This window comes from Ochotona curzoniae, unplaced genomic scaffold (genome assembly GCF_017591425.1).
Source record: "Ochotona curzoniae isolate NIBS_2020 unplaced genomic scaffold, NIBS_Ocur_1.0 scaffold_2587, whole genome shotgun sequence".
NCBI classification, from domain to species: domain Eukaryota; kingdom Metazoa; phylum Chordata; class Mammalia; order Lagomorpha; family Ochotonidae; genus Ochotona; species Ochotona curzoniae.
The window spans coordinates 2,615,809-2,636,013 of record NW_024467096.1 but is presented as its reverse complement, the minus strand read 5'-3'; the positions used below and the strand labels follow the sequence as shown (position 1 = coordinate 2,636,013).

Sequence of the window (20,205 nt, the reverse complement as noted above, 5' to 3'; positions counted from 1 at the left end):
CTGAGGCTCTCCAGTCATGGCAAAGACACTGGGGAACTGGCCTTGCCCGACAGCAGAACTGACACTCCCTACAGCAACGTGACCCCAGGCTGAAGTCCCTGCTGTTAGTTCAGGCTCTGATTCAAGGGTCAGGAGGGAAGGGGCTCCCACTAGGCCAGCCCACAGCATCTCCTCACAGCTGACCAGTGATGCATCTCCTTGGGACTTGGTGCCACAGCAGACATTGCAGAATATGAAGGAAGGCTGGGGGACATGGATTCACGGAGAAAAATGGACAGCACTCCAGAGACAGGTACCAGATGGATGCCACACACTGGGAAATGATAGGCTGCATGGCCCCAGGGAGCATGAAGTCTAGGCATGTGTCAGCCCACAACCCCTACTGGGCAAGGCTGCATGAACCTCCAGCATCTGTCTGTGTTCACATGCATGTGTGGCTGTGTAAAATGGAGACGCATCAGCCCTAGGGCTGAGGGACAGATCCTAGCTGGCAGGAGACATTCAACATCCATCCAGATGGCCAAGTTCAACACAAGACCTTGTATTGGCCTCCTGCTATGTGAGAGGGGGAGGCTCCAGCCAGTAGAGCCCTGTAGCCTCTCACCCTCTCTCTTCTCAGTGACTTGGGTGTGACTACCACTGTGATAGGAGCTGCACAGCAGGGGCTCAGCTGATTACCTGTCCACATAGGCGCGGCCCCCTTCCCTTCTGTTTGTGTACACCCTGCATTCCCTCCCCCAGGCCTCCCCAATGCAGCTGGCCTCGCGGACAGACACTGGTGACCCTGGGTGGAGATGTCATGGCTCTAGACTCACAGAGTCCTGGCATCCCCTGGAGCCCAGGAGGCCTTGGAGTCTGCCCCTGCTCCCCAGCCTAAAATGAACCCCCAGAACTCTCCTCCTTCTCCTGCTCTGAACATGTTCTGTGACACTCACCAGGATCCCAACTTGCCCTTACCCTGACTTTCTAACGCATAACCATCTCTGCTCTGACAGATGGGTTGGCTGGAAGCCCAATAGCCCCGTTAATGGTGGGTCAGGTGGCATCAACACTCAGGCGTAAGCTGTTACTCTTTCTAGAACATAAGAGGCACCACCCTGAAGGCTAAGGTGTTTCCTGTGACACACACTTCGACAGATCCACTAACTGATGCATCGAGTTCTGATGGTTAAGCTCTATGTAAGGCAATTCCTGGAACAGTTCAACAAGCCCCCTCCAGGAGGAAAAGGGCAACATTAACAAAGACAGTGAATGGGACAGGTTTCCTGTGTGGGACCAGGTCTACAGACATGGGCCGCAGGGGCCTCCTCCCACACCTGGCGGGCCCTTGGGACCAGTTAGGTGCAGAGGGAAGCTAGGGAGAGGCTGCTGTCAAGAGCAGGAAGCATGACACCCCCACAATCTGGCAGGGGTGCAGGTGGGAGGAGCCTGTGTCGGATGGAGGGGGAACTCAGCCCGGGCCTTTAGCAGTGAACAAAGGCCTGAAGACACTGCCTGTCATGCCCCTGAACCATGCAATGCCTGGACACAGCCCCTCCTAGCACACCCAGGCCATTCTGAGAGCCTCTCCAGGCTGTGCAGCAGGGACCAGTACTCTGTGGGCTAGGGACTCCCTGGATTGCAGGGGGGACCCAGGCAAGGGACAATTAGAAGCCTTGTGGGTTATTGAAAGCAGCCACAGATCAGCAGGAATGAGGAGGAGGCAAAGGCCTTGGCATAGCTGCGAGCCAGCAATGAAGGTGGCCAGGCCAGGGCTGCCAGTCCACTGATAGCAAGGTAACCAGGCAGTACTGGGGATGACCCCCCCAGTTTTTCTCAAGACAGAAACCATGTGAACTAGGGCTGGCAAAGAGTAGGTGGCAAGGATGGAGGAAAGTATGGTTTTGTGAAACTTCTGTTTCAAGTAATTGCAGATAACCGACATAAGCATACAGTCCTAGACTACAATAGAAGCTATTTTCAGCTCTGTGGATGCTGTCAGAAAGCCCCTATACCCATGCACTGCCTCTTCCAGCAGTGGAAACCAAGGCCCAGAGATGTGAGGGGGTGGACCCAGCTCATGTAGCTCGTTGGCAGCATCAGGCCTTCTGGTTGTCATCTCAACCTTCCTGCCTTCCCCCACAGCTTCCTGCCTCCTCTAAGGTCTCAGCCCCTAACACTAGTTCCCCTCCCCCAGCCTTTCTGGGGTTGAGGGCCGCTGCAGAGACAGGCAAAGGACAGAGCTGGCTGAATTGAAGCCCCTGTAAGCAGGCCAGGCTCTGGACAGGAGGAGTAGGGCACCTATGACCAGGGTATGGTTGTGCCAGGCAGGAGGCCAGCAGGGAGGGGAAGGCATGGTGAAGCAGACAAAAGACTCGGGTGTTTGTAGAAGGAGAACTGATTCTGGCAGCAAAGAAAGCTGATGCAGGTGGCAGGTGCAGAAGTAAGAGTGGTGTGACTGAGTGGGGCAGTGCCCAGCACCCCTCTCCTAAGCTCTAGCCACCTGCCATTTGCAAAGATGGAGCTCCTTACATGGGTCTCAGGAGCAAGAGTACTCACAGGGGGCATAGAACATCATCAGCAGTGGCTTGTCTTCCTTCTTCAGCAGCCGTCTGAAGTCCTACAACACAAAGAGAGAGAGCATGGCAACCAGCAACTACCACATGGTCACAAGATGCCACCTCCAGCCCCTTCCTGCCTGCTAGGACTCTCAGCAGCAGGAGCCATAGGGACCTGCCAAGAGGCCCAGGAGGATGCAGCAGGTTCACAGCATACTGGGAGCTGGAAGAACACAAGATCGTCGACTCCAGACTGTGCCAACAGGTGACACAGTGGCACACAGGCCGGGTGAGAGCAAGAGCCAGGGCCAGGCTGTGACCTTGCCATCAGCTCCCCCAGAACATCAAGTGGCAGCACAGAGCTCTCTGGCTCACAGGGCTGTGCTGAAAGGCTGTCCCTTGTAGAGGAGGTTTGCTGAGAGGGAGGAGCCAGGCTCCTGGCTGCCTGACTTGGTAATATGGAGTTCTGCTCATTGCAGTCGCAGGGGTTAACCCACGTCTGCTGGTCTCCTCCCAAGGACCAATGCCACCATTACCACCAAGTGCCTGAGTATCACTACGGCCATGGGACAAGATGCAGCCTGACCCAAACACCCAGGTGGGAGAATAAGCAAAAAGGACTATTGATTCTTGGCCTTTTGGCTAAGATCAAGCATAGCATGTATTTCTGACTTCCTTAGAACAGTGCCTGGGGCCCGGCGCAGTGGCCTAGAGGCTTAAGTCCACACCTTGAATGTGCTGGGATCCCATATGGGCACCAGTTCTAATCCTGGCAACTCCACTTACCATCCAGCTCCCTGCTTGTGGTCTGGGAAAGCAGTTGAGGACGGTCCAAAGCCTTAGGACCCTGCACCCACATGGGAGAACCGGAAGAACTCCTGGTTCCTGGCTTCGGATTGGCGCAGCACCAGCCATAGCAATCACTTGGAGAGTGAATCATTGGATGGAAGATCTTCCTCTCTGTCTTGTCTCCTTTCTATATATATCTGACTTTGCATAAAAATAAATCTTAAAAAAAAAAGAATAGTGCCTGGCATATGACCACACAGAGCTTGTTAAATATATGTGATAAGCAGGGAGGCATATGTGGTGCAGCAAATTAAGCCACTGCCTACAACACAGGCATCCTACATGAGTTCCAGTCCAAGTCCTGGCTGTTCCATTTCCCATCCAACTCTGATACATATTTTTTAAAGATTTATTTATTTGTTTGGACGTCCCCTACAGGTCTGGCATAGTGGCACACCTGGCTAATTCTTGCCTAAGGTGCTGGCATCCCATGTAGGTACAGGTTGCTATCCCAAATGTTCAACTTCTGATTCAGCTCCCTGCTTATGACACGGGAAACCAATGTAGGATGTCCCCTACAATTACATGGGAAGCCTTGCTCCCTGCTTTAGATCGGCTCAGCTCCAGCCTTTGTGGCCGTTTGGAGAGTGACCCAGCTGATGGAAGACCTCTGCCTGTAAAATCTGCCAAAAGCAGAGGATGGCCAAAAGCCTTGGGACCCTGCACCTGCATGGGAGACCTGGGAGAGGCTCCGGGCGCCTAGCTTCGGATTGGTTCTGCTCTGGCCATTGCAGTTGCTTGGGGAGTGAATCATCGAATGGAAGATCTTCCTTTCTGTCTCTCCTCCTCTCTGTATACCTGACTTTCCAATAAAATAACAAAAAAGAAAAAAAAAACCAAGCTTCTCTTGCAGGTCTCACAGAAGAAAACAAGAGGCTTGTCTTGTTGGAATAAGAAAAATAAGACAAAGTTTCAAAACATAATTTTCTGACAACAATGAGAAATTAGGTGTGTGCATCATGGCAATGCCCTATGATAAAAGGTTCCTGCAGTGCTGAAAACCAGGTGTGGAATATTTAACACAGTGCAAAGACATGTGTGCTACATTAAGTCGGGGGAGGACTAAGTTACAAATCAGCAGCTAAGATGTAGTGATGTGACTGAGCAAAATACTGATGTTCATGCATCATGGTAAAAGCCTGGAAGCTCCAAAAGTATCCACAGTGGGTGTCTCTTAATAGAACAGAATGCAGCTGATTTGTCTTCCACGTGGAAGGCTGTCTTTTTTTCTGCATTTCCAACAACACATGTAGATTATTTAAAATTTCTCAATTGGGTTAAAAATGGCTGCAAACATTTGTGGGCCTCTGAATCACTGTGTACAAAATTCTGGAAAAGATAATGCTTGTGGACACAACCAAAAAGTTTCTGCACTGAATTAGTAGTCCACTATTAGGCTGTAGTGTGGATCCACACATTCCAGAAGCCACAGACGGGATGCAAAGGAGAATGAAGAAAGGCATACTTTTAAAGATAAAATGAAGAGCTGGTAACAACGTATTGCAAGGTGGTAATCCTTGCCTGGGAGGGCGTTTGAGGACCAATGGCAAGGTCAGCATCAGCCCAAGGTGGCACAGGCACTCGAGGGGCAGAAGGGTACTCTATGTGAGGCCGCCATGGCCGCTGTGCAAGGCTGCAGTCCTGGCATTCTCCGGTGACAGTCCCTGGTATCAGATGTATGTGCTCAGCATCCCCCTCCTAGGTTTGTGTTATTTAGCCTTTTAGGGCCAAATACAAATGCTCCTTTCAGATTCTCCTAAGATATGTGTCCCTAACTAGGCATGTGGGATGCAAACACTTGAAAAATTGTTTTCTGGGATCCCTGGAGATAAAGGCCAGCCAAAGATGTGAGAAAAACAGGTTTCCTGGAGCCTGTAACCGTCATATCCTGAGCAATAACAAATAGTGCATTCACAGAGGATTAATCACCTTTGCCAAGTATACAATTTAAAATGCAAGTTGAAGGGTGGGTGCGATAATGCTTCTACTCCAGCTCTCTGCTAACATGCCTGGGAAAGCTGAAAAAGATAGCTCAGGTACTTGAATCCCCGTACCACATGGGAAACACTGATGGAAGTCTAGGCTCCAGGCTTCAGCCTGGCCCAGCCCTGGCCATTGTGGCCACTGAGGGAATGAGTCAGCAGATGAAAGATCTCTGTTTATGCTTCTTTCTCCATCTCTCCTGCCTTTCGGGTACAATGAAAAAGAAAGATATTTCAAAGTGCAAGTTGACTCCACCACTCATAGCTGAATATGGAGCTCTTGGTGATTTTTCACATGTGTCTTGTATTTCTACGTGAACAAAAGGACACAGGGTATGATGACAGGGGACAAGGTACAAGTGCATGGCACCGCAGCTGCAGAACACACGTGATATCCAAGGGCAGAGGTGCTGCCAGGCAGTCACCTTCAGAGATGCTAAAACTTTACTGCAGGGACAATGACCACTCAGGCTCTCTGGTGTTGCACAATTACAGGTATGTGTGCCCCCTCTCCTGATGCTTGCCCTTCTCCCCAACCCTCTGTACTTCCTACCCCCAAGAAGACAGATGCCCAGACCTGCCCCTGCATCACCACCCACCCACATGAACGGCTCAACACAAGAGCCCTCTTCCCGAAGGGGAGGAAGGCATTATGTCCCTTTGGGCATGAAAGCGCTGAGTCAATCATAGCAAATGAAAGGGGAAAGCAGACAGAGTAAGACAAAAGGATGCTTTGTTTGATCAAGCAAGCAAGCATTCCTCCTTCAGCTACAGAAAAACACTGCTGGTCTCTGAGACCAGCTGAGTCCCTGTCCATCCCCATGGGAAGGCACAACCAAGCAATGATGCAGCATGACAGAAACATAGGTGTGTGTGGACAGACGTACCCTGAGGTCAGCTGTGGCAGGCCTGTAGCACAGCCTCTGTCAAATACTCCAAGAGTATTCCATAGGAGTGCTGGTTCAAGTTGCAACTGCTCCACTTCCTATCCCACTTCCTGCTTGTGGCCTGGGAAAGCAGTGGAACCCCGGGGACCCAGTACCCTGGAACCACATGCGAGACCCAGAAAAAGCTCCTGGTTTCAGACTGGCTCAACTCCAGCAGATGCAACATCTGGGAAATGAACCAGCAGATGGAAGAGCTCTGAGTGTGTGTGTATGTCTATAACTCTGCCTTTAAAATCAAAATCAAAATAAGTCATAAAAACAAAACAAAGCAAAGCAAAAAACATTCCAAGAACTAGCCAAGGCTTTGGGACAGGCTCATCCTTCACCCTCAATGGAGACCAAAGCTTAAGAGCTGTAACTGCTACATTCAGTTACACAGAGACTCAAGAACTGCAGCGATCAGACTGAAGCTTCTGGAAATCAACCTAAATCTTGCAAATCACTGTTTAACAACAACAAAACGCAAAGCCAATCCTGGCAACCCATAAGCTATACAGTCAAGAGAGCCAGGGCACTTACACCTCTGTCTTTGAGAGGAAAGGTTAAACACAGTAAAACACAGTAAGTAAGCTGGTGATGGCAGGGGACCACTTTCAGTGTTGGTATGGCAAGTCCTTTTGGTTATGTTGCCCAAAGTGGGGAAGGAAAGTTGAATAGCAGGGTCCCAGTACTCCCAACTCTCTGCTCCCTGGGTTCCTCTAGGGATCAGGGGCTAGTAGCAGGAGCACATCCAGTACCACCTGGCAGCCAGAGGATACATCACCTTCTCACTGTCTATGTGGACCACGTCTTTGGCTCCAGGGTCTTCTTCCCACAGCGGTGGTCCTTTTGGATCCTTCAGGAAGGCCACTATGGACTGAGGGGAAAAGAGAGATGATACATTTTCACTAGAAGAAAGACCAGCCTTGTCCCTCTTTACCCAGAGACTGAGCTGCCTGCATGGTACTGGGCCCAGGACCACTGGCCATGTCTGTTAGGTGTGCAGATTCCACAGTTGCCAACATCACTGCCTCAGACCCTCAATGCTCCTCCACCCCCGCCACCGGGGTACCCCCATCACATGAACCCTTCCTTACTCTGGTCAGCTGGCCCACACCTATTGGAGGTCTTTCTGTGCATAAGGAGAAACTGGAGACAGTGGCTGGCGTTTCAGAGTGACAGACACTTATAGCCCACTAAACATCACCTCCCCCATGAATCCTTTCTCATCTCCTGAATGAAGGTTCCCAAGCTTGTCACCTCCTCCACAAATCCTTTCTCATCTCCTGAATGAAGTTTCCTGGCTTGTCTGAAGTCAGCTGGCAAGCCATAAGTAGCTCAGCACACTGACTTACCACCGCATGGTATAGCAGGATCAGAACCCACTCTGGGATATGCAGTGGGTAGGGGCTCAGGCCTGGTGCCCAATGCATTGCTTTCTTTGCTCCTCCCTGCACTGTCCCCAAGTAGAGATTCAGGGCTTAACCAGCTCTTCTGGTTTGGACAACTGACCCAGCCTCCACTCCTACAGAGGACACAGTGGGCAGTTACATGGGGTACCACCTTCCCTCCCTCACACAACCTGCTCCATGGAAATGGCTTTCCCTTCGCCTCAGTCCCGCAGACTGGAGTTTAATATCTGTGAGAACTGAGAATTCAGAAAGCAAGGCTCCTTCCCCTCCAGGCCGAGAGAGGAGCCACTGGTCTCGGCAGCCACACTGAGGGATGAAGCAAGATTTCCCTGCTTTTCTCCACTTTGGCCAAACTCCAATGGGATGTTCCTGTGTGTGCACCTGCATGTGTGTGCACATCTTTGTGTGTAGAGTATGGGAGCATGTCATGCGCATGTGTGTATACATGCGAACATACACATGCAGACTGAGTGTGCACACATCTGAACATGCATAAGTGCAAGTACATACATGAAGTGTGCACATGCATGTGTACTATGTGAGTATGAGTATACATATGCATGTGTGCATCCATGTGTGTCAGGAGGAAGGCATGAGGTGAGAAGGGGGGATGCTATTTCAGAGTCTATGTATTCATTGCTCCTGCTGACAATGCATGAGAGGTCCTCCATGAGGCATATTATTTCTGGAACTTCCATTGTGGAAAGAACTAGGATGGGAAAATGGGAGGCAGCCAAACATGGGCAGAATTTTAGTCAGGTAGTGCTTCCTGCCTCTCCAGGTGGGCTGGGAACCAGCTCCCAGCAGAAGAGTGACTGATGGACAAATGTAGAGACAACACGGGTAGGGCCACCCAACTCACCCAAGCTGCAGGGGCATCTGCCCACCTGGCCACATTACAAAAACACTTGAGGGCCTGGTGGCGTGGCCTAGCAGCTAAAGTCCTCACCCTGAACACACCGGGATCCCATATCGGTCCCGGTTCTAATCCCAGTAGCTCCACTTCCCATTCAGCTCCCTGCTTGTGGCCTGGGAAAGCAGTTGAGGATGACCCAAAGCCTTGGGCTCTTGTGCCTATGTGGGAGACCTGGAGGAGGTTCCTGGTTCCCGGCTTCGGATCGGCACAGCACTGGCCATTGCAGTCACTTGGAGAGTGAATCATCGGATGGAAGATCTTCCTCTCTGTCTCTCCTCCTCTCTGTATATCTGACTTTGTAATAAAAAATAAATAAATCTTAAAAAAAAAAAAGAAAAAACAAAGACACTTGAAAGGCCCCCTCTGTCTGCTCTTCAGGAAACTGCTGGTTTGGGGGAGTCTCCATCTAGAATGCCCAATGGACATGAGGGGTGTGTGGGCCCCAGATCCTGAACAGTATGCAGTGTGCCCACCAGACTCACTGGGACCAAGACCCAAGCCAGGTGAGGAACTGAGTGAGCACAGTACCCCCGGCCTCACAACAGAAAACAAAGGTGGAATTGGATGGAAGGAGAAAAGAAATGGCATCTTTTAGTGTGCCATAAAAGCTTCCTTCTTGAAGAATTTAAAAAATGATTATTTACTTGAAAGTCTGAGTTACAGAAAAAAAGGAAGGGACATAGAGGGAGAGAGATCTTTCATCTACCAGAAAACTCCCCATATGGCTGCAGTGGCCAGGGCTTGGCCAAACTGAAGCCTGGATCTCCTCTGCATCCAGGTCTCCTACTTGGGTGGCAGGTGCCCAAGCACTTGGGCCATTTTCCACTGCCTTTCCCATGACACTATCAGGGAAGTGGAGCATTTGGGACATATGGGATGCTAGCTTTAGCTGCTATGCTACAGCACTGTCCTGTGCAATAAGCATTCCCGGCTCCTGCCTTCTATTTTCTGGTGGAGAGCTTTCTCCTTTCACTGAAGTTGAACAATCCCATCTTTGCAATCCCTCCCTTCCAGGTGGTCTCACCGACCTTGGAATGTTCGCAGGGAACAGTGTCTGGCATCCCACCCTCAGCTGCCCTCGCCTGAGTGCTCAGACAATAGTCAAAGGCCTGCACTTGGCCTTCAGATGTCCTCACAGCTGTTGGCATGGTTTAAGCTATGGGGCCTGAAGAGGGGGGTCAATGGAGGGTCTTCTGGATTGGGTCTGCCTGGGACCTCTGGTCCTCATTGACACTAATGTGTATGTGCTGAGATGCCAAGGCTGCAAAAGTATACATGCAGGTGTGCATGTGTGTGTATGTATTCGTGTGTATGCTGTATGCAAGTATGTTCATGTGTGCAAGTATGCATATAGGTATGCATGTATGCTATATACAAGAGATTCCCTACTATAAAAAGCTCTCACTTATCTGGCCTCGAACATCTTGGGGACCTCAGAACAGTTCCTGTGATGAGGGAGCTGCCCAACCACACAGGACAACAGTAACATTAGCCTGAAGCCTACATGCCCATCCTGCCAGGCACTGCTCTGTCTCCCTGGAGATGAGAGTCCTAGGAGAACCATGAAAGAAAGCTTTCCAGTGAGCTTGGCCACTGCAGCTGCAAAGGCAGACACTGCTAAGCAGTCATGAGCAGGTTCATCAGGCTGGGACCTGCTGAAGTAAAGGCAAGAAAGAGGCTGGTGACATTGTGGTCCAGTGGATAAAGCTGTGCCACCTGTGACAGCAGCAACTCATCACATCCTGGCTGTTCTATTTTCCATCCAGCTTCCTGTTAATGGCCTGGGAAAGGCAGCAGAAGCCAGCCAAGTACTCGGTCTCCTGCCACCCACATGGGACACCTGGATGGAACTCCTGGCTTAGTCCTAGCTTTTGTAGCCACTTTTGGAGTGAACCGGCAAGCTCTCTGCCTCTCCCTCTTTTCTGTAACTCTGACTTTCAAACGCATAAATAAATTTCTTAAAAAAAGAATTGGTGGGTAAACAAGAAATCAGCGACCTGGGAAGATGGATCAGAGACACAGGGAGAAGGATAGAGGGTGAGGGGCCATGACAGCTGCACAGTGAGAATGGAAGGAGGAATGGGCAAACAAAGATGGGAGTCCAGGGTCTGACCCAGTCTGAAAAGCAGGAGTCAGGAAAAGTGGGTTCAACCCCTGCTGGGACCAGAGGAATCACACAATCCCAGGTAAAGCAGGTCATGTCGCCTGACCCAGGAACAGAAGGCCAGCTTGAAGGCTAAGAGCTGGGAAAGGGCTCAGGGCTAGGCTGTTTTGTCTCCTTCAGGATCATGGTGGTGGCAGGAAACATCTTGCAGAGGGCTATGTCTCCTCTGGATCAATCTGCATCGGCATGAAGCTCCCTGTGCTCACTAACCCTGGCACAGGAAGTCCCTTCCAGCATCCAGGGTGCCACAGCAGCCATCTCCATGGAGGTGAAAGAAGGTCCTGGAGCCACACCCCAAGGAGGCCAGGCCTCTGGTTGGGGAGAGGGTACAGGCTGCACCTCCATGGATAACTGTGGACTCATCCACTAAGCCAAGTGTCATCAGTTACAAACTCTTCTGGATACCCTGCTGCCCTTTGTGCTAGGGGTTAGGGGTGGGGATTGGGGTGACACAACACAGGCTTCAGTCCCTCAGATGAGCAATCTGTGCCACAGGGTCCTTCCTTGTCCCGGGGCCAGCCTGCCAAATGCCAGGCACCCATGCAGCTGCACTTCCATGGGGCGCTTACCTTCAATGTCAGGGCTCGATTATATTCCATATGGAATGCGCCGTCTCTGTTGAGTGAGGAGAAAAAGACATCAGTACACAGAAAGGCCACGCAAAGACACACAGTCGTGGCTCCCTGCAGTATCTCAGAGACTCAGTAACGGAACACAGTCAGGAATCTTTTTTTTTTAATAGAACTGTACACACTGGAGAAAAAAAAAATAAAACCTCTGGAGATACAATGACTGTAATTGGAAACTGCCGTGCATGCAGCAGAGCCTGCCGTGCTTCTGTGCACAGTGGAGAGGCTCGCGTGTACTCACTGGTAATGGAACAATTCGACTGTTTTGTCCTTCAGGCTCAGGTCAACTTTCATCTTCTTGCACAATTTCCTACTCTCTGCATCCCTGGAAGACACAAACATTGGGATATATCGGTTATCTGCAGTCGCCATGGAGGTATTGACAGCAAAATTTGCGGATGGTCCAAGTCATATGCTGGTGATGTTGGCACCACGTTGGCCTCTGTAACTGCCGTCGATGAACTCATGGAGACGGTTCTCAGAGGACTGGAGGATGAAGAGGTGTCGACAAGATGTGGGCTGATCAGGAAAGACAGGAATGAGCAGGTGGAGGGTGATAATTACCACCGCTTGTGAGAGGCCGCACAGACAGGCCTGGAAAGCACTGTGGCTGAGTGGCCACTGTCACATGAAGAATCAGCTCCAGTCCCAGGGGCTTCCCTGGGAAAATGCAGAGAGAACCAAGTCCCTGTCCTCCCAATTCATTCCCTTAGCATGTCTGGGAGGGCTGGGATCAAACAAGATGTGTGAAAATATTTTTTTTAATGTATTTATTTATTTTTTTAATTTGGAATCAGGCAGGCAAGCAAGAACATTTCCCATCTGCTGGTTCACACTCCCTAAAGGCAACAAAACTATCTGCCATCTACTATTCTATCTTCAGACCAGGATTGGAAGAAAGCAGTCTCTTATATGGAGGAAGCTAAGAAATCTGATGAGGAATTGAGGAAAGCCAAAAGGAGAAAGGTTACGACTTCCTCCCTCACACCAGCAATGCAACATTCTAGCAGCATCTACCAGGTGACCATCACTGTACCCCAAGCACCACTTCACCTAACTTGAATTCCTTCCTAGTCCATTGTTTCTCAAAGTGTGATCCTTGGACCGAGGGCATGAGCATCACCCAGAGACACATCAGAAACATCAGCTGCCAGCTCCATCCCAGGCCAAGCACATCCAAAGATACGGGGGACACTTGAGCACTTGTGTTTGACCAACACAAGTGGGCAATTCTGGTGCAAGCTCAAGTTTGGGAACCATGTGTTAGACCAGCATCCTTCCCTGGTTACCTCCGACACATCTACCTGTGAAGGTCTTGGGTCCCGCCTGAGCTCTACACCAGCCCTGCCTACATTCACAGCTTCTCCAGCCTCACTGCACATGGCAGGTACCCCAGAGACTAGGCAGCCAGGTACCCCAGACCTGGTTGTTGCTGGAGGGCCCACTTCTCAGGTCTGAAAGCATCCAGAGCAACTGGCACCTGCTGACCACCATGGCTGCACAGCAGTTGGGCACTTCAGGGGGGCTGTGGAGCAGCTCTGTTGCACCAGGCATGACAGCCATCTGAGGAAAGTGACTTCCTCTTCCACCTGTTACACATCCTACTTCCACCCACAGCTGTCAGCCTCACAGCTGAACACATGGACTCATCACCCCACGCAGTCCTAACACCAAGCCTCAGCAGCAGCAGACAAGCAAACCTTTGGAAGCTCTTGATAAGGGCAAAGAAGCAGTGTGCAAGTCAAGAAGTGAGATTTCACCAGAGATGGGGTGGAGAGGTACATGGTTCCTTAGGGAATGGTCACTGGACCCTCCTTCCCCAGAACCCCTTGTGCAAGTCCCAGCTGTCTAATCACAGGCAAACAGTGGGGATACCAAAAGCAGAGACTAACAACCTTGTTATGTTTCTTCCCCAGAGTGCAAGGGCATTTTAAGACAGAGGGAGTCCAGAGAGAAGGGATAAGCTAGGGGCAGAGAGGAGAGTTCTCGTCCTCATCTATCAGCCTTGGCATGTGATTTTCAGCAAGCGGAGGGAAGAGGGCTGGGGTGCAGGTCAGCCCTGCCCCAATCCCTGCCAGGCTACTGCTGCAGCCCTAGGGACCACTGTGAGCCCAGGACAGGCTTTGGTGGAGCTGTCTGGTCATGCTGCTGCTAGGACGAGAGTGTGCACTTGTTTCCTGAGCGCCAGGAATCCTGCCCAGGGGCAACTCCTCCTCTCCCCTCTCTCCTACACATCTGTCTCTCAGTTATGTGTGAGTATGCACACAGATGCTTGTACCATTTGTTCAGTGCAGACAGTAAGAGGCATAAGAGTTCAAGAAGGGGAGAATATTAACCAAGCTCAGGGACTTAAAAGGATCAGCATTGATAGAAGAAGGACAATTAATTGATCTCTTGCCTTTGCCTCCTCCTCCCACCAGGGGCTGGGGTCTTGCAGGAGAAAAAAAAAGAGACAAAGGCAGTGAGCAGAGATGAGTGTTTCGCTAGAACTGCGGGTGGTGGAGAAAAGATCCTGCATCAGGAAGGATGGTTGTGGCCATGTAAAAGCCCTTTCCTGGGCCCTGTCCTCAAGTTGGCTGAGCCCTACCTTCCTCCATTCATGACCAAACAGTGTTCCAGGGAGCAAGGTGTCAGGGCCACCCACCTGCCCCATCCCAGCCACTCTCCTCTGCAGAAAGCATGGAGGGTGAGACCAGGAGCTGCACACACCTCACTCCCTGCCCCACCTCCTACCTCCCAGCCCCATACAGACACGTGTGCGTGTTGCTCCCATGGGATGTGCTGGCTGCCTGCCTCGAGTGGCTGCTGCAGGTGCATAACGTAGTGCTTGTTAGCCCTTCACACATAATAATAATCACCCAAGAGACTGGGGACTTACACTCCTGGGAGCCAGTCCCAGAGATGACAGGTGGGATGGCAAGAGAAGAGCTGGATGAAAGAGAAAAAACAGGTGCTGGGGGCTAAGGCAGTGTGATATCTTCATTCACAACCCACAGACTTAAGACTGAAATTTCCCTGGAGGAAGGTGGGGCCTTAGGTTTCCAGAGTTAGAATGCCCTTGTGACTCACATAAGCTAATGGAGCTTCTGAACCCTCCACAGGGTTCACAGCACAGCAGAAACATGCCACCCTATATCCTGAGAGATGGACCAGGACCCGTAAGAAGACTTAAAGTGTCTCCAGATCCGGTCATCTCTCTCCTGGCCATCCATCAGCTCAGCCACTGTCCATGTTCTGATGCTCACTGCAGACCACAACCACTCTCCTGCTGATGGAGCAGAAAAAGACTGCAGCCACCCCAGCCACTGACTCTTCCCTCGGTGACCCCAACTAGGTTCCGAAGCTGGAAGTGACAGGCTGCGAGCATGGGAATCTGTGATCTCTGGGAACAGGGTGGGGAAGAAAAGCAGGAAGTGTCCCTGCTTCAGGGAACATGAGGAAAGGATATTCTGAATGTAACTGTACACAGTGCCCCACAGCAAGGACAATGACAAAGCACAGAGTTGTCACGTGAGGCCAGGCACAGGACCATCACATAACGGCTGAGCCCTTGGTGTCCGTGAAGGGTCTCCTGCAGGGATTCTACCAGACTTGCCTGTTGTCAGAGCAATGGCAATCAGAGAGAGAAGAATGCGACTTCCCTCTGACAACATCAGGTAACCCCTCCACACTGTTTTTCCAAGCCCAGCAACTCTGACGTTCTACTACTTGGTGGGGACACAGCACCCAAGCACGTGCACAGAGATGTATATGTCAGAGGAATCTGAAGCCACACATCAGCACAGCACTTCTGGGAGTTGACTTTACCCCCTGGCTGAGTCATGTTGGACATGGTTCCTTTATAAAGGAGCAAATGTTAAAATCCAACAACCTTGAGAAGAAAACCCAAGACTTTGAAAGTACACTACACCTGCATTGGTAGGCCCCTAACCATCTTGGAGAGCCATTGCTGCTCCAGGGAAATGAAGCACAAGGGAGAGGAACAGGAGGGAAGAAAAGCAAAATACCCAGAACCCTCAGGGAAGGAAAGCAGCAAGTCCCTGACTGGCCGGTCTGGCCCCTGGTTTAGACAGCCTCAAGAATGAGCAACAGCAGGCACAGCATCTGCGGCTGGCTTCAGCTCAGCTTCCCAGACAGCAGCGATCCAGGCCAAGGCCCAGCCTGAGCGCCAGCGGGCAAGGCACGAAAGGAATACCAACTCCCTCACACACAACCCACTTAACAGCCAAGCTGAGTGTGGCTGCTGAGGTCTGAGCCAGGAGGTGGAGGCGGGGAGGAAAGAGGACAAGCTCCTGGATGGAAGCCATGAGAGAGAGGTTCTGGGACTAGGAAGCAAACTAAAACAGAGAGGGGTGTGTGTGTGTGTCTCTAGAGGTGCATGTGTAGACAGGGGAGGAAAGGGACACATAAGTGAAGAGAAGAGAATACCCAGTGGAGGAGAAGAGAGACCAAAAGCATGGGAGACGCAGCAACCCAGTTCCCTTCCAGGATGAATTCATGGAAATGAGCTACGGGGAGAGGGACGGGAGATGCCCAGAACTGGGAGAGACACAAGGAAGAGGTACAGTGGCTGGAAGGCACACACTGGATCAGACAGCTTCTAGCATTTTTTGCACCAGGTTACTTATGTCTGACAGCGACTTGGAAGATTCCACTCCACAGTTCACAGGGGCTCAAACTGCAGCCCAGAAGAGGGCAGCAGCTCTCGCTGGCTCCTACGGTTCTTTGATGCCACTGCCCGAACACCAAATCAAATCTCCTGACCCACAGTCCTACAAATCCCACTCTGCCCCAGGCTTCCTCAGGGTCATAGCTAGGCTACTCTGTCAGCTGGACTCACAGGGAATCCTGGCCCCATGAAAAGGCGCTGAATGAGCAAACTCTCTCCAGCAACTACCCCCCATCTCCCCAGCCTTTTCCCAAACCATCTTGCCCAAACAAACAATAACAGCTGCAGAAGGTACCTCATGTATAGATCATGTTTTCTATTCCAGAACTTTCATTTGCCCCATTCTCACCATGGTCCTGGAGAGAACTTGTGCTGTTGTCTCCAGGTTATAGAGGATGACTTGGGCCAACCACCATGTCTGACATACAGGAGCCGACCCTTTGGCCCAGGCCTTGCCTCCTCCCCACCTCTTGGCACTAGCCAAGACTCCTCAGGGTCCTCCTCTCTCTTCCCCAACCACTTAAAGGGGAAATGCAAAGTGCTGTGCTCAGCCTGCCTTTCCTAATCAACCCAGGTCAGGCCCTGGCATCCCCGCTCGACCTGCCAGTGCTGGAACAAACAAGGGGTGGGACTTGAGCAGGGTCCAGCCTGCTCTGGACAGGTGTGTCCTGCTGACCATCTGCTGTTTTACTCTGCTGTAGGTTCCATGCCACGTAGGCCATCTCCATCCATTCCTGGGAACATTCCAGTCCCAGGCTCACAGATGGAATGCACACACTAGGGACAAGAGCAGAGGGCTGCAGAGTGAATCCAGTGGTCTCCCTTGGGGACTGACAGGATCAGGCCAACAGTCTGGCAAAGAGAGAGAGAGAGAGAGAATAGACAAGGGCAGATGACAGATCAGAATTCCCCCTATTAGCTGACATGTGGACTGTAGCTGGAGTTCCATGCCCTTACTGCTAGTGGAAAGCTTTAGCTGACTCATGCCTCTAATCCCAGATTCACATCTTCCTGCTTCCAGTGTCATCCATAATTCACCCAGTAATTGACAACCTGAGACAATCTGCCCTTTTGCATTCAAGCTCTCAGATAGGCCCCTGACCAGTTCTGGGCTTTTAGCACACCTGCCCACACAGGGTTTTCCGGCTGGTACTTCCATTAACGGCAGACATTGAGTCTCCAAACCTCAATCCTGAACTCCATCCCTCTTGGCCTGTCTTCACGCACCAGCCATGACCCCACTTGGCTCGGCACCCAGCTTAGGGTATCTTCTCATGCCTGACAAAGGTGGACTCCGACCTCTACATGCAGAGCCAACGGCTGCAGAGGGCATAGCCAGGGCACTCCCAGCACGTGGGACTTTGAGCTCTCTGCCCAAAGTTGGGACTTTACCTCCTCTGCAAAGCTGTTTCTAACTTGGCCAGGCAGGCTCAAAGGACTCACCCTGCAAACATGGAGCACCTGTGCACAGCACATGGCCCTGGAACTGGTGCTATGGGACTACACAGCCACTCCTCGCCCCTGTGCGCAGTGCTCCCTGAGGACACTGTGTATCCCCACCACACACAGCAAGTGTCCAGGGATACTTGCAACTCAAGCAAAGCACCTGCTCACACCTGTGCCACCCATACACCAACAGCGCAGCTCCATCAGCATGACAGGAAATGCCAAAGTGTCCCCCATAGTCGGTCCCGGCACTCTGCTGGTCACCTAGCACATGCCAGTCAAACATGGCAGACACACAGACACCAGGAAGACAGGACAAGAGAGCTAACTGCTGGCTGACATTTCGCCAGCTGGGGCCAGTGCTGTGGCACAGCAAATGAAGCTGCTGCCTTCCATGCCCATAGCTGCTCCACTTCCAATCCAGCCCTCTGCTAATGTGCCTGGGAAAAGCTATGGTGAACAGCACAAGTGCTTGGGCCCCTGTCAATCATGTAGGAGACTTGGGTGGAGCTTCCACTTGGTCCAGACCTAGCCATTGTGGCCATTTGGGAAGTGATCTGGTAGATAAGAAGATTTCTCTCTGGGTCTTTCTCACTCACTTTAACTTACTAATCAATTAATTAATCTAAGAAAAGTACTGGCTAGCTGGTGAGCAGACTTTCCTGACCAGCTAGGCTTGAAGTGAAGCTGGAGGTGGGAGGAAACTCCACTTCCCCTGTTCCCACAGCTACAATTTGCCTCCTTCAGGGGTTGGTCAAAAAAACTTGATCTCCTTCAAGCCTCTGTAACTTGGGCAACCAGCTTGAGGTCATCAACTTGTCATGTAGCTTTGTCCCCAAATCCCTTGTGACACAGAAGTCCACCCCAGAGAGATGGCCAGAGATGACTGCTGAGTATCCAGGTGCAGGGGACATTGCCTTCTCTCCTGGCAGGTGTACCCCCTGCCCACAGCCCACCCCGGGCCTGGGACTCACCCGCAGTCCACCCAGCAGATGGTGCCCTGTCCTTTCACTGCCTGGGCCACCGTGGACAACAACTTGAGATGACTTTCAGCTGCCGCCTCTGAAACAAAGAAGCAAAGTCCATATCTGTGTGCCCCAACCCGAGGTCCAGGTGTGACACCAGCCTCCTGTGGGCCCATGCCATGTGTCCTCAGGCAACAGTTCACAGCCCACCATTCCCAGCAGCCCTGGGGAAGGAGCCAGCCATGGTGACATCTTCAGGGTCAGCTGCAGGCACAAGGGTGGGATGGACATTTCTCACCCACCTAGCTATCCATCCCTGTGGGCCTGGGTGACACCAGGACACTACCACAAAAAGCACCCAGACACTACCACGAAGCTGTGGCCCGGATCTCAGCCCTGTGTTGGATCCCTGCCCTCATCCCGCTCCACTGTTTGACACCTGTGAATTCTCTCAGAAGGGGCTATCAGGCAGAGGCTGATGGGGAGAACCTCCCACTGTCTTCTGTCAAAAACTCTAGGACAGAGTCGTAGCCGGTAAAGACTTACTCTGAGGCACCGGCAACCCACATGGGTAACAATTTGAAACCTGGTGGCTCTATTTATGATCCAGCTCCCTGCTTATGGCCTGGAAAAACAGTCAAGGATGGCTCAAGTCCTTGGACCCCTGTACCCACATGAGAGACCTGGAAGTAGCTCTTGGCGCCTGGTTTCAGATCGGTTCAGCTCTGGTCATTGAGGCCATCTGGGGAGTGAACCAATGGATGGAAGACATCTCAATCTCCCCTTCTCTAACTCTGCCTTTCAAATAAAATTTTCAAAGGCCTAGCATACCTCCACAAGAACTGCATGCCCCACAGAGCTGCCCTCTTACTGAGCAGACTAGGGGAACCCATTGTGAATCAAGGCATGCTGAGCCTTATATGCACACATCATGGCATAGCCTCTCCCAGTCAGGTAAGAGGCACACCCAGACAACCACCACCAGGAGGCAGGAGGAGGGCAAGGAGCCCCAATGGCGGCCAGCACCAGGGAGGGGAGGAATCAGCAGCGCCATGGGGGGAACCCCTGCTCCAGCACTGAAACAGGAGGCAGGCCTGGAAGGACAGGAAGAAGGGGGAGGAAACCTCTGAAGTCCTCACTGCTGACTGGCACATAACAGCAGGAGGCAGAAGGGGTCAGAGACTCATCCTGGCCTTGCTGGCTAACGTCCCAAAGCAGGCAGGAGCCTGAAAGGGGCAGCACTTGGGGCTCAATTGTCCACAGGGGCAGAGGGTGAGTGCAGGGAGGGAGGGAAAAAGGGAGGGACAGAAAGAGAGACAGACAGCAACAATATTCCAGCCCTGCCTCCTGCCCCACACAGTGCTAACACGAGAACAAACCCCAATCTCCCCATGCTGCAGCCCACCATAAGGATAGCCTGGTCTCAGTCTCACGCTGGCCCCATGCCAGATACCATTTTTCCCTGCCCTCTATCCAAGCAAACAGGAAGCAGAGGCAGCATGGAGGACCAGCCCCACACTCCATGGGCTGGCCGGTCGATCTCCAACTGGTCCATTTCTCTCTTAGCTTCCCCTTAAGAGATAGTGAGCTCTGTTTGTGGGCTCTGCTCTGGAGAGAGGACAGACTACACCCTGCCCTGACAACCACCACAGTGCCAAGGGGCCATGCCATGTTTATTGCAAGCCCCCTACACCCCAGAAACTCCCAAGG

At 51.8% G+C, this 20,205-nt stretch overlaps 1 protein-coding gene across 1 annotated transcript in view; it reads right to left on the bottom strand.

Moving 5' to 3' along the window:
* The window catches only part of PDIA5 (protein disulfide isomerase family A member 5), an 80,228-nt gene that overhangs the window by 35,992 nt on the left and 24,031 nt on the right, over positions 1-20,205 (bottom strand). The window contains exons 3-7 of the mRNA XM_041002903.1: positions 18,505-18,592; positions 11,657-11,740; positions 11,356-11,401; positions 7,079-7,171; positions 2,539-2,599 (exon numbers count right to left, since the gene is read on the bottom strand). Of these exons, the coding sequence (XP_040858837.1) occupies positions 2,539-2,599; positions 7,079-7,171; positions 11,356-11,401; positions 11,657-11,740; positions 18,505-18,592 (372 nt within the window). The remainder of the gene's footprint in view (positions 1-2,538; positions 2,600-7,078; positions 7,172-11,355; positions 11,402-11,656; positions 11,741-18,504; positions 18,593-20,205) is intronic.